The 14,451-nt window shown below is 48.5% G+C and overlaps 1 protein-coding gene across 19 annotated transcripts in view; it reads left to right on the forward strand.

The window, feature by feature from the left end:
• KLC1 (kinesin light chain 1) overlaps positions 1–14,451 on the forward strand; it is a 68,459-nt gene that overhangs the window by 44,160 nt on the left and 9,848 nt on the right. For 4 of the 19 annotated variants that reach the window (XR_006704219.1, XM_045448377.1, XM_045448379.1 and 1 more), the window contains 5 exons: positions 926–975; positions 1,055–1,122; positions 2,132–2,240; positions 5,786–5,947; positions 12,570–12,700. Coding sequence is in view for 15 of the 19 variants with exons in the window: in XM_045448377.1 (XP_045304333.1) it covers positions 926–975; positions 1,055–1,122; positions 2,132–2,240; positions 5,786–5,947; positions 12,570–12,700 (520 nt within the window). In the remaining 4 variants the exon portion in view is untranslated. Of the gene's footprint in view, positions 1–925; positions 976–1,054; positions 1,123–2,131; positions 2,241–5,785; positions 5,948–10,230; positions 10,282–10,981; positions 11,567–12,569; positions 12,723–12,820; positions 13,310–14,451 lie in introns of those variants that run through there. The other 15 variants (XR_006704221.1, XM_045448378.1, XM_045448381.1 and 12 more) reach the window with 10 other exon arrangements.

Below are 14,451 nucleotides of genomic sequence, written 5' to 3' on the forward strand. Positions count from 1 at the left end.
CAGAATAGTTCGGAATAGTTCAGTTAGATACGGCTAACCCTGCACCCACAGTGCAGCCTCACATACTGTTCACTCTCTCAAGACCAGTATTTAAAATAGGCTTTAGTGTCCTGTGACATGCCAAGTAACAATCATAGTTCTGTCAGGCAGTCTCGGTGTGTGATCTCGTTTCATTTTCTGAACATTCCTGTGAACTGGATCAAACCTTAATCCATTTTAGGAGTGAGGACTCTGTAGACTAAGTGACTTGGCCCAGGTTAGGTGGTTAGTGAGCGGGTGACCTGGTGTGAGCATAGGTTTCTTCCTCGGGAGCCTGAAACCGGTCCTTGAAAGGTTCCTGCGTGCAGACACGGAAGGTGAGGGTCACCCATGATTTCAAGTGTTTTCCTTCTTTCTGTGCCGATTGATTTACACGATTAAAACCATGCTTTACATGTAATCACAAATACTGCTTATTTTTCTTCAGACTTGTACCCAAAACATTTTTCACGTCATAAAAATATTCTCATAAATGTCACTTTTCAGACTGCTTACCCTCCGTGGTGTGGTGTGGTGTGGTGTGGACACGCCAGTTGTCTAGAAGCGCTGGATGGAGTGGCGTGGTAGAGGTTCCGTAAGGTTAAGACCGTAAGGGAGTATCTCGCATCTTTTGCCAGGTTCTCTCCAAGCATCTTACTCCTTTTTCTTGGACTTCTGTTTAATGCTAGCTTTGTCAAATTCTGAATACTCTCCAGTGTTACGTGAAGATTCTAGCACTAAAGTTTCATTGTAGGAGCCTCAGCATTCGTCAGGTTCGGTAGACAGCCGCCAACCTCTGCAGTTACGTCTGATTCTGCAGTTTCTATGGTCACTGGAACCTGGCAGCCTCCCCTCAGTGGGCTCTCCCGTGCTTCGATTTCATAGTATGTTATGTTTTCTCCCCTAGATGAAAATAAACCCATTTGGATGCACGCTGAAGAAAGAGAAGAATGCAAAGTAAGAACACGATGTTTTGAGAGATTTTCTGAATTGAATACGTTGCTTTAAAAATAATTACTCATTTGTTATAATTTAGGGAAAGCAAAAGGATGGGACATCTTTTGGAGAATATGGCGGCTGGTACAAAGCCTGCAAAGTTGATAGGTATGTCTTTTTACCTAGAGAAATAGAACTACTTGGAAGGTGCTAGTGCTTTAAGGGCAGCTTGTAAATGACCGAACACGTAAAGTTCCGTAAGATGGTGTGCCTGCACAGTCCCCTGTTGTTTCAAATTCCCGTCCAAAAACCTGTAATTTTGTGTTTTAAATGTTCATTTATTTAGAGAGACGGGGAGAGAGTGCCTTGGGACGGGGGCAGAGAGAGAGAGAGAGAGAAAGAAAGAATCCCAAGCAGGCTCCATGCTGTCAGCACAGAGCCTGATGTGTGGCTTGAACTCACAAACCATGAGATCAGTGACCTGAGCCCAAATCAAGCATGGGATGCTTAATCTACACAGCCCTTCAGGCACTGTTTCTTTGTTTCTGTACCTTAAGCGCCTATTATTGTTAATAAGAAAGGAGTCTCTTGAAGTACTTACATATGCTGAAAGGAACTAGGTTTATTTCTAGTTTCTTAGTAAGACTGTGGTGATGGGCAGAGACACACTCTTCTTCACACACGTCGCACTCTTTCTGGCTCCCATGTGCTCATTCCGTCTCCCTCTATGTGGAGAGGAGGGAGACCGTGAACAGCAACATTAGGAATGCTGTGTCCTCTTTACTGCCCAGCGCAAAATAAGCTCAGCCCCCAGGGGAGGCATGATGGCTACTAGCCACACCCAGCACAGCTGTTTCTGTTGCCAGAGGGCCTGGGGACAGCCACAGCCTAGAAAGCACGCGGGTGTGTCCCAGCGGCCACAGGGCTCAGTGCAGCGTGCCCTGGCCCCTCAGAGAGTCTACGGCAAGGGTCGGGGTCGCCTCACTCTCTCACACAGCACTGGTAGGCAGGGGATCCTTGGGATAGAGGAACTGTTTTTAGAATTTTGCTGCTTAAGAAAATACTGTAGAAACTTAAGTGTTTCTCACGAACGTGTCTTTTAGTCCTTTAGATTATGTGTTGTTGACAGTTCTGAAACTTGTATTTAATACTCTGTGTATCCTGGGCTTTCCTACAGTCCGACTGTTACAACTACTTTGAAAAACCTCGGGGCACTTTATAGACGACAAGGCAAATTTGAAGCTGCGGAAACATTGGAAGAAGCAGCCATGAGGTCCCGTAAACAGGTCAGTGACATGCCTTCTATTTTTAACTCGCCTGTTAGAGGTGTTTTTTTGTTTTGTATTTAAAAAAACTTTTTTTTTAATGTTTATTTTTTAAGAATGAGAGAGACAGAGTGTGAGTGTTTTTAATATTTATTTTTGAGAGAAAGAAACAGAGTGTGAGGGGGGGAGGGGCAGAGAGAGAGGGAGACAACAGAATCCGAAGCAGGCTCCAGGCTCTAAGCTGTCAGCACAGAGTCCGACGTGGGGCTCGAACTCATGAGCAGTGAGATCACGACCTGAGCCAAAGTCAGACACTTAACTGACTGAGCCACTCAGGTGCCCCAAGATATTTTTTTAAAGTTTATTTATGTATTTATTTTGAGAGAGAGAGAGCGCACGCGCGCATGAGAGGGGAGGGGCCGAGAGAGGGGGACAGAGAATAAGAGAATACCAAGCAGGCTCCATGCTGTCAGCACAGAGCCTGATGTGGGGCTTGAACCCAAGAACTGTGAGATCATGACCTGAGCCGAAGTCGGATGCTTAACCAACTGAGCCACCCTAGGCGCCCCTCACCGCTTAGAGCTTTAATTGAATGGGTTGAATGAGTCTTTTTTTTTTTTTTTTAATATTTATTTATTTTTGAGAGGAAGAAACAGAGTGTGAGTGAGGGGGGGAGGGGCAGAGAGAAGGAGACACAATCAGAAGCAGGCTTCAGGCTCTGAGCCGTCAGCACGGAGCCCGACGCGGGGCTCGAACTCATGAGCAGTGAGATCACGACCTGAGCTGAAGTCGGACGCTCACCCGACTGAGCCACCCAGATGCCCCGAATGAGTCTTTTTTAATATGACTTATCAAAAGCTTGACTTAGAAAACATTTAATATTTTAGTTTGTACAAACAAAACTATATTATTTAAAAGGTCGTAACTATAGGGACGCCTGGGTGGCTCAGTGGGTTAAGTCCCTGAACTCGAACCAGGCGTTGGTCTCAGGATCTGGAGTTGAAGCCCCACGTTGGGCTCCGTGCTGGGTGTGAAGCCTACTTAAAAAAAAAAACAGACCATAACCATGACACCGAAAGCACAAGCAGCAAATGAAAACCTCAATCGGTTAGATTCACCAGAATTAGAAACGTGTGTGCACTCAAGGACACTGTTCAGATAGCGAAGATACCCACAGAATGGGTGGAAGTGTTTGCACATCACATCTGATGATGCTCTAGTGTCCAGAATGTATAGAGACAGGAGGATTTCCTAGTTAAAGAATGAGCAGAGGAGGAGGAGCTGAGCAGACATTTCTCCAGAGATGGTGCACAGATGCCCACGGGCGCGGGTGGGTGAAGTGCTCCCCATCGTCAGCCACCACCCTGCTTCACCCCCATGGGGACGGCTCGAGTGCAAACAGAATGTAACAGGTGTCGAGGGAAAGATGTAGAAGTTGGAGCCCTCATGCGCTTCTGGTGGGGACGTGAGGCGGCGCAGCCACCATGGACAGCAGCGTGGTGGCTTCGCAAGAAGGTGAACATGGGATCATCGGAGCGTTTTCCTTCATCTACTGAGGCGTTTAGTCATGTGAAATACGGTGTGAGGAGATAGAGGGAGGGGTGCCCTTCGTGCCCTTTAATGAGCAGCTTTCAGAGTAATGAGTAAGTGTGTTAACCCTGTGTGTGTATGTGTTTTTGTGTTACCTTGTGGGCACACATGAGCGTGTGTATGTGTGTCTGGGTAAATATATAAAAATGTATGTAAAGATGGCACGTTTGGTTTTGTCTTATATCTCTTTAGGACTGGAGAGGCAGGTGTGAGTTTTTCTCTCCACCCCCCGCCTCTTTTTTAAGTTTATTTTATTTTTGAGAGAGAGACAGGGAGAGAGAGTCTCAAGCAGGCTCCGCACTGTCAGCACGGAGCCCAATGTGGGGCTCAAACTCACAAACCATGAGATCATGACCTGAGTGGAAAGAAAGAGTTGGCCGCTTAACCACCTGAGCCACCCGGTCGCCCCAAGTTTTTCCCTCTTGAATGGTACATATGTAGGCGATTATGTGCTTGCTGGTTTATTGCCACTTTTTGTCTGGGGTTAAAGTGACCCGTGTATACCTTAGAATTCTTTTTCTGAACAAAATCTGTGCAGACTGAGGAGAGAAAACCCAGGCAGAGTTGGTACCAATGATGTGTCCCAGCCTGTGCCCCTGGAGGAGCCCCTTTCTTAAGTCTGGCCATACTTCCTGGGTCTTCTGACTCTGAAAGGCTGCTTGGGAGCTTGGCATGCACAGGGGAGAGCGCCTGGAGGCGTTGGGAGGCCTGGTGGGGGTCTGGCTGTGTGGGGCTGCATGGCATTCGGGCACAGTGCCCGCGTTTGCCACCCCTGGGGATGGAAGGTGGCTTCCACCGCCTTGATGCTCATCCCAGCTCTAGACTTCTATGACCTGTCATCAGGATTAGTGCCAACAATCCAGGCTTTGTTTTAAAGTACCAGGATGATGTTTATCAACTGAGCGGAGTCTGGGGATCAGGAGTTGTAGAAGCTTAAAGAAGGGGATTGTCAGTGCTTTACCGAGAAAGGTCTCCTCCTGCCTGGTGAGGGGGCACGTCCGCTTTACCGTAAAGTCACATTAGTACATCATCTGTCTGAGATTTGTACCTTTTGAGGAAGACCCTGTGGGAGTCAGCACAGTATTTGCACGAGCTGTTGGGGTTGAAATCCCATTTAGAGTACAGATCGTTAGAACTGAAACGCACCCGGAGAACAATCTGTGCCGTGTTGAGTGCAGCGAGGTGTTAGCTCAGGTGTGGGGGAGGCCGTCCCTGCCGCAGTGAAGTGAAGTGAGCTTGCTGCTGCCCTCTCGCCCTGACGCTGGGGCCGTCTGGGCGTTGTCCCGGCAATGTCTGATGACACTTTGCAGACGGAGAAGTTGAGAGGGTTCCGCACTCGTGTACCTGCCCCCTAGGTTCTGTCTTGAACGTGTCCTTGCTCTTCGGCACATCTGTCCCAACTGCCCATCCACGGGTCCTTTCTTGGGGAGGGCGTTTCAGGTTTGTATGTGTCAGTTCATTTCCTTGTAAATACTTCAAGTGTGCAGTTTGCTTGCTGGAGCCCAATGTTTGTTGTTTTTTATTTTTATTTTTTTATTTAAAAGTTTTTTTTTTAATGTTTATTTATTTTTGAGAGGCAGAGAAACAGGGCACGAGCAGGGAAGGGGCAGAGAGAGAGAGAGAGGGAGACAGAGAATCCGAAGCAGGCTCCAGACTCTGAGCTGTCCGCACAGAGCCGGATGCGGGGCTTGAACTCACGAATTGCGAGATCATGACCTGAGCTGAAGTCAGATGCTTAACCAACTGAGCCACCCAGGCGCCCCTATTGTTTTTTAAAATTCGAGGTAAAACTAACCGAGTGGAATGCCTAAGTGTTAGGCGTACTTTCCTGAGAATCACTGCTCTGAGTTTTTCTTTCCAGTATTTAAGAGCTGTTTTGTTTTTCTTTTCCTTAGTGAAACTTAACTATCTTAGAAATCCTTAACGAAACTTAAGTTCTAATGGATCAAACCCTTTCCCCCTTGCCTGGCTCACAGGGTCTTGACAATGTTCACAAACAGAGAGTAGCTGAAGTGCTGAATGACCCTGAGAACATGGAGAAGCGGAGAAGCCGGGAGAGCCTGAACGTGGACGTGGTCAAGTACGAGAGCGGCCCTGACGGAGGGGAGGAAGTGAGTATGAGCGTAGAGTGGAACGGGGTAAGTACAGTACACAGCCGCCGGCGTGCTCGGCCAGGCGCTCTGTCCCCGCGTCCCCCGGCCGCGGCCTGGGCCAGTGTCCTGCAGGGGTGCCTGCCAGCACTTTCCTCTTGTCTTATGTGCCAGACACTTTCCTGTTCTCAAATTGCGTGCAAAATTAAGATTTTTGTAAGTTTTTACCTTCTGCTAATGATGAAGTCTGTTATTTGAAGTGGTAATTTTCTTCTCCATAGGAACCCATGAAAGCTGTTTGGCTTAACTTTGAGCACTTAAATGCTGATTGAGTGTCCTGGTTATTTAAAGCATAATCCATAACCTGGATTTATTTTAATATTAGGATTAGCGTGGCAGATAACTAACTCGCTTTGTTAACTTAACCCATTTTCATCGCTAACTCCAGCGCTCCTAATTTCACTGACCAGGCTGCTGTCGATTTTGTTAGAAGTAATTCAGATTCCTTAAAGGGAGATGATGTTGTCAAGTAGAACTTGTCTCTAGGAAAGAACAGGTTGGGATGGCTGCTGTCCGTGTCCCACCTCAGTGCTGAATATCATGTTTCCCCTGGGGGTCCAGGGGCTCATCTCTCTCCACTGTCATCTGCCAGAGGTTCTCGGACGCAGAACTGCAGAACTCGTGCCTGTGTTTGGGACCTATCCCTCCAGGCTCTGCCTCTGGGTTTCACGACTTTGCCTTTATGGATGTTCTTACCACTGCTGTTTACCCAGTGGTTGCCGAAGAGCGTGTGGCCTTCTGAACACTTTTTTTCTAGTGTATTTTGGTCACATGTGGGTAATATTTTTGTCTATTGAGCTGGTATCTGTGGGATTTTGCTTTTATCAGAGAGGACTGAAAGCAGGAGTAGCTTTAACCCATCCAGGTGCACTCTCGATTTTTTTTGTCATTCTTATTTTTTGAAGTTGTGGTCCAGTTTGATTAGCTGATATGGTGCAGATGTTCTGCCAAATAGTAGTTTCGGGCTTTTCTATACTCCATCTTTTTGAGTGTATTTATTTGGGATTTTTCTATAGCTGTAGCGGTTTGGTAAGGATTAGCATTCTAAGCAGACACTTTGTACGTAATGTTAGGGGTCAGAGTTTCAGAGAGAACATCTTTTGACCATCTTTATCTGGCAGCTGCCTCGCTTTGGGTTTTCCTGTGCCAAGACAACCAATCAGCATCCGCTTTGACCATCCCCCTGTCGGGCTGTAGTCCAAACAAAACGATGATGGCGCAGGCCCTCCTCTTGCCCACATCTGGCCACACTGTGTACTGTACTCTCCCCATGGTTCCTGTCGTCCTGCATGCCTGTGTAGAGGGCCACGTCCCTTCTCCGGCCTTTGGAAGCCAGGGTGCAGATTTGATACTCTCGAATGAAGTTCTGGAGGAGCTGTTTCTTGAGACAGTATTTCTAGGTCAACCTTCCTGTGAAATCCTATCGTAAAGTTATTGACAACGTGGAGTTGTGTTACGTCTTCAAGACTGAGACTCAGGGATGAGGGAGAGGCGCTTCCCATCCAGGGCGGAGGGCTGGTAGGCAGCTAGTCAGGCCTGCCGCGGGGTCCCAGAGGCCGTGGGCACACCAGTCACTCCTCTGGAGCACACCCTTGGCCCTCTTTCCGTTTCACATTTCCCGTCTCACTTTGGACATGCTCTCACTTAGGACACTCACATGCCAGGCTTTGGACCCCTTTTTACTTGACATTAGACACTAGGAGCTCTGCATCTTTGACAGGATCCATCACAGGGCTCATCGATTGGCTGTGGGGTCCATTGGCTGAGAGAATCTAGATTCCAGATCTTAAGTGCTTCCTAAAACTCGCTTTGAGCAGCAGAAGGATCCCTTTTTTCAGAGTCTCCGCTCAAACAGTGGCGACTTGAGAACTGCCCAGGTCAACCAGGCCGGGAGCCGCCCGGGTTGGCGTGAACACCGCTGGGCCCCCGAGGCCCCTGCTCACATTCAGTCCGCCCTCACCTTTGAGGGAAAGCCATAGCTCCCAGCTTCTGAGGTGGTGGTACTGAGCTGTCCTGATACATGGTCGAAGTTTCATGTTCAAAGCATCCTTGTTCTGCTTTAAGAGGAGACCTGATAAAAGGCAGTGTGCACCCTTGCATTTTTTTTGAGTCAGCCTGGTTGAGGGGTAGTTTTGTGCAACCAAAGGAGCCCGGTTTCAGTGTCAGCTTCCAGTGAGAAGCGGGTAGACTGCAGTCCCCACGTTGGTCTTTGTCCAGGTGTGAGAATAAGTGTCTCTTGCCCTCTGTGTAGGAGTGCGGAGTTCCCCCAGATGACAACGGGTTTAAGGACCGTTGCCACCTGCAAGCGCTAACCGGTGTGCCGCAAGAGTTTCTAGTGTTACGCAGTCCAGATAAACTAGAAACGAGTTGGGAGTTGAGGTGGGTGTCAGGGCTAGGCCTGTCCTCTGTAATTTCACGCCACAAACCGTGAGTTTCTGTTGGTGGCTTCAGGGTTTTCCTGGCTTATTTTATCATCCCAAGAACCTGTTTTACATTTATTTATTTATTTAAAAAAAATTTTTTTTTTTTTTAATGTTTTATTCATTTTTGAGACAGAGAGAGACAGAGCATGAACGGGGGAGGGGCAGAGAGAGAAGGAGACACAGAATTGGAAGCAGGCTCCAGGCTCTGAGCCATCAGCCCAGAGCCCGACGCGGGGCTCGAACCCACGGACCCCGAGATCGTGACCTGAGCTGAAGTCGGACGCTTAACCGACTGCGCCACCCAGGCGCCCCTACATTTATTTTATAATGAGAAAATGCCACCTAGATTTTATGTTGGCGTTCTGCATTAGAGTTTTTAAGTCTTTGAAAAACGGTTTCAGTGCTCTTAAAAAAGTTTAAAAACCGCTACCTTAGGAAAAAGCATCGTGTCGCTCTGTCGGGGAAGTGCTAGTCTAGTGGGGAGGATGGCGGGCGTAGGCCTGGCTGCCCGGTTCCGTGATCAGAGCCGCTTATGCCAGACTGAGTACGTGTCCTCATTCTCCACACTCAGAAGTAACGTCTAAAACAAAGGGCAGCTAGTCCGAGATCAGGCACACTAGGCGTAGTTGCTCCCTGCAGATACTGAGAGTCTGGGTCTCAGCACAGGACTGAATTCTGTGCTATTAAAATGCAAGAAAAGTAAGGTTACTGGATATATTGTAACAATTCATAGGAAATTTTTGGATCAAATTCTTAGGGAAGTGCAGTTCTGTTCTTTTAGGTATGTGCCATAAAGATTGTGATTAAAGTGACTTCCTCAAACTTATTTTTGTATAAAGTGTACAGACCTGAAAAGCATTGTCAAGAGAAGCCCGAGTTCTCTTTTACGGTCCTGCTAAAAATGCAGATGCTGTGTGCACAGGAATGCTTCCTGATGCATCGGATTCCCTTTGCCCTCTGTCCACATGGCTTTGTGTTCACTGAGGGCTGGTTCCCTTCAGATACACGGGAGTCCCTGGGCTGCCTGGTTACTAAGCAGTCGTATCTGCAGCCATGCCACGAGGGCCCCAGGAGACCTCACATGAGGACCCAGGGCCCCCAAGTCAGTCTTCTGCGCTCTGTCTCGATTCGCGCTGCCAGTGCCCTGCAGGCTCCTTCAGGGGGAGCCCGCCCCACCTCCCTGTGTTAGTGCTCGTGAGAGCTTCTGATCCACTGAAGTCTTGCCTGAGGTTATGAGGAATGGGACAGTACATGCTGTTAATTAGAAATAGGCTTTTTACTTTTAAAAGTTATATTGGGAACACAACTAGAATGTAACAAAAAATAGCAAATCACCGGAAATCTGTACTTAATAACTACTGCCATATGCCTCTCAGCCAGTACGCTATACACTCCTGTTCAGAAACCCACTTTTTTGACATAAATACGCTTTCATGACGGTCAGTGGAAAGTAGTAGAGGCTCCCTGAATAGAAGCCCACCGGGGTTGGGGCGGGTTCCACCGCACTTGCCGCTGGTTCTGGATGGCGAGGGGAGGGTGGGCAGCCTGCCCCAGCGCCCCTTCCCCAGCGGGGGGCTGCTTCCGGAACCTGGGTCCTGTGGGCCTGCGGGGGAGGGGGATGTTCCCTCGAAGTCCTTCCCCCGCGGTCCGCGGAGGGTCTAGTCCGGGAGCGCTGCACGTGACACCGCTGGAGCGTAGCGATGAGTTGGGGGGTGAACAGCAGGTGTACGGTTTGTGGAGTTAACATTTTAATGTCCTTTTTCTGAAAGAGCAACAAGAACTTATGTTTTCTTGTCCTCCCAGCATTCGTGGGGAGTTGGTAACAAATTTTATTTTTCCATTTTAAAGATGAGAAAAATGAAGCTCGGGCTGGTTAAATGACTTGCTCAGCGTCCCATGGTGAGTCAGAGCGGGCAGGGGCTCAGGGCCCCGCTGTCTGGGGCTTCGGTACAAGACAATTGGGTTTCCAGTCTCCTGAGACCCAGGATGCGTTGCTGCCTGTGGAATCCATTTTCCATAACTAATTTTATTTTGGATTACCGACTGCATGTTTAAAATGTGCTGAAGATTCTTAAAGTCCGTGGTTTCTTAAAGTTTCTGAAATGTCTAAACTGTTAGTGCTTTCAAGGGAAAGTCCTCCCTGATTTCAGGGAGAACTTTGTAGTCTAGGGATGCAGAAGGATTTCCGACGAAGTTAAAGATCATGAACGTGCCATTCCCGCGTGTAGCCTCTTTTTCCGGTGACTGTCAAGTCATTTCATTGTGGGATCTCCTTTATGGACAGTTGCCGGAAAACCTCGTTACAGTAAGTACCATGGAGATTTCTAGCACAGTGCCAAGCCATGCTCTGAAACTGGAATTTTATTTTGATGGCAGGAGTAACTAGTCTTAATAATGTACGTGACCGACAACGTGTGGCCCGGTGCCTCTTTGTGCCCGGCTGATAGGAGCAGGCAGAAGGTAATCCCAGATACCGAAGCGATTCAGAGCACCGCTGAGATCCGTGACCTAGAAATACTGGGAGCCGCGCTGCGCTCGTGGGGGTGGCTCTCTGCTCACAGCGGTTTCACTGGGCTCTCTCTCCGTTTCTGTCTGACAGGCCTAGCTGCCCTCTGTGACGCTCACACTGTCTCCTGCATGACGGGCGGCTCCTCCGGCTTTACTCCCTTTCCAGCGCTGACTGCTGTGTGTAGCAATCCCCTAGGATTCTTGTCAGAGCTCCGCCTCTCTGTGACTGGCCATCCCTTTCGGTGCTGCTGTCCTTTCGGGGGGTTCCTTATCTCTGTATACGTGTAGCTTTGCCAGATATGTACTTAGTAATATAAACTGTGTTAATAAAAACCATTTACCGTGTGATACATGAGTTTAAAAATTGAGAGCGATTAGCTGTTCACTTTGATAAAAGGTAGTTAGAAGTACCCGCAGGTGTTGATGCAGTGGCATGACAGTGACCGTGGACGCTAGCTAGGCTGTAAGAATAGGGCATGTGCCGCCCCCGTCGCACTCCGAGGCCTGGCGAGGCCGCCCAGGCCCCGGGCTCTCCCCTTAGGATCTCGCTCAAGTAGCATTTGCTGTGTCGTCTCTGTGAAATTTTGGCAGTTTGGCTCTTCTCCACTAATCCCTAAGTGGTCAGTGATTTGTGTATTTGTGTCTTTCTAACTTCTAATAAACTCACTCCAACTGACCTGTGTCTTCGTGTCTGTCTGCTTAGTGGGACTTTTCACTTTTTCCATGGAATGCGGCATTGTGTGGCTTCTTGAAGGAATGGGGCTACTGTTAATCTTACTAAGTCATTCATTCTGAGAATAAAAGTTGCTACAGACAATTTTTTTACTCTCTGTTCTTCATTTTCATATCCAGATAACTGCCAAATGTTTCACTTATTAATGTCTGAGTCCATTGTGATGAAAGCTGGGCAGTCTTTTACTTCCCACAGGGTGTTTGAGGGTTTTTAGTTTTTGTACGGAATGAACATTTTATTTCATTTTCCAACCTCACTTATAATCCAACATTTAATAAAACTTTTTAAAAACTCACTGAAGGGGCGCCTGGCTGGCTCAGTCAGAAGACCATGCGACTCTTAATCTTGGGGTCTTGAGTTTGAGCCCCACCTTGGTGGAGGGTCGGGGAGGGGGGACTTATAAATAAATAAATACATGAGAATTTTTACAAAATTATAAAATTTACTAAAGAAGCAGTATACCTAAGTATTGTATTTACATGGAATTGTTAAAAAGAAGTTGTCTCTGTCAGCTCAGCGTTTGGGGTCCAGTACTGTCACGTGGCCCAGATGCTTCTGTTTTTATTCAACGTGGAATTTGATTTTGGTGATCTTCCAAGAAGCAGCCTTCATTTTCTTAAGACTTTTTCTGTGTGTAGTTAACCTTTTGTTTTGAAACAGCAGTAAAATTTGGGGGGATGTTTTTTTGTTTGGATGTACCTCTTAATGTTCAAATGTTCTCATGGTCATTGGATTATCTTTAATGAGATTTAAAATGGATCAAAGAGTTCTATTTCAAGTGTGTTTATATGCATGGCAAGTTGGTAATTTCTGTAGCAGTCGCATTGCCAGCATCACAGACAAGTAGGTCAGCTGTGACGTGAATTCTTGTTTTCATGCAGCTCTGCCTCTTGGGAGGTCGGCGGAGGACCGTCTGCGGTTTCACATTTGTTCACATTTCTTTCAGGACGGCACTGGATCTTTAAAGCGCAGTGGCTCCTTTAGCAAACTCCGGGCTTCCATTAGACGCAGCAGTGAGAAGCTGGTTAGGAAGCTGAAGGGAGGAAGTTCTCGAGAGAGTGAGCCAAGGAACCCCGGGTAACTATCTGCAGCCCCGCCGGTGCCCAGCGGGCCCTCCTCCCCCAAGACAGCGGTGCCCGGCGGGCCCTCCTCCCCCAGGATGGCGGTGCCCGGCGGGCCCTCCTCCCCCAGGACGGCGGTGCCCGGCGGGCCCTCCTCCCCCAGGACGGCGGTGCCCGGCGGGCCCTCCTCCCCCAGGACAGGCTGAGGGATGACCGAGGGCCTTCCGTGCAGAGGCCGAGAGGGCGGATGCCTTCAGAAGACATCTGTGCAAATCTTTGACTTTGTGGCATGTTCAGAGGAAGCCTTCCTTAGTGGTGGAAAGTGGGAACTTCGTATTAAAACACCCGAGCGTATTCACTTGTTTACTCTAGACAGGCGTTACTTATTTTTAAAATTAGCACTAGTTCATATCCTTTAAAATTAATTTTTAGTTAAAAAAAATAACATTAGTTTTTAAAATCCTTTTAAAATCAAATGATAACTGTGATTGTATTAAGCCCACACGGGTATTAATAGAGGAAGAAAAATTGTTTTAAATAGAAGGATGACAGTTTCAAGACTTTGTTATCAGGTGTTTCTTTAGGAGATTAAAAAACAGATTTCCCACGTGTTTAACAAAAGGTACACTCCTGCGTCCTGGAGTCTTTTGAACAATAACATCTAAGTTGTCAAAGGAATTTGGTTCTGAGGCATTCTGGTTTTGATCGGGTGTGTCAGCAGGAGATCGGCTGTTAACAGTGTGCATTTCTGGGTCACTGCTGGGGTCAGCATCCTGTGGGATGCATTTCTCACAGAGGCACTGTTTTTTCTGCTCTTTGAAGCTCTCGGTTCCTGAATGGGGCCTGCTTTTTAGAGATGGACTCTCAGTGAGACCCTGTCGTACATCTGATCCCACCATCCGCTCTGCGGGAGACGAGTCGCCCACTGCTGGGGCACGGGGTCCCCTCCCGTACGTGCTGGAGACACCGAGGGGAGGGGCTCTTCCTGCTGCTTCCCTTGCTGGTCCCAGAGGTGTCCGGTCTCGTTCTTCTGACCTCTAGGCCCGGGGAGCAGAGCCCTGGGGCTGCCGGCCGCCCTTGGCCCCACTCTGCCTGTGGCTGCACCCACTGCTCGATGGCTCGCGAGGCAGGAGGCGCGATTTGGTTGTATAGGTGGCTGTCCCCCTGCTTCCCAAATGTTCGCGAGCCCGTTTCCGTGGAGGGAGTTTTATGGGCTCCACACATTTGTTCTCAAACTACCTGGAAAGAACAGTGTTGGAAGCCGGTCGGGGTTTCTGGGATACGGGAGGCTTAGCAGCAGGTTGCCGTCCTGCCCTGCCGACAGTGCCCGAGGGCCTGGGACCCGACAGGAGCGTGCATCAGGGAAACAGGTTTTAATTTGCCTTTGGGATAAAGTGCTTGTTTTAAAATATTTACAGAACTAAATGATAGGTCATCGTTTGCCTCACCGAGTTTTGAAAGTGTGAACTTTTTTTTACCGCGATGTGAGGATCCGCACAGACTGTTGTGCGGTCGCCCAGTTACGTTCCCGGGGCGGGTCTGGGAGCGGAAGAGATTTGTGTCACCATGTGGGCGGCTCCTCCAGGGCAGACACCCCGGCTACCAGGGGTGCTGGGTGTTCTGAGACTTTTTGAATGCGGAGACCTGTGACATGGACCTTCTTCCCACGTGACGGAGCCCACAGTTTTTCTCTTGGTCTCATCCGTGTCTTCTGTCTTGACTGTGACGCGGAGGCAGGGACCCTCCGCAGTGCGGCACGGGTTGCGG

This window comes from Leopardus geoffroyi, chromosome B3 (genome assembly GCF_018350155.1).
Source record: "Leopardus geoffroyi isolate Oge1 chromosome B3, O.geoffroyi_Oge1_pat1.0, whole genome shotgun sequence".
Classification (NCBI taxonomy): Eukaryota; Metazoa; Chordata; class Mammalia; order Carnivora; family Felidae; genus Leopardus; species Leopardus geoffroyi.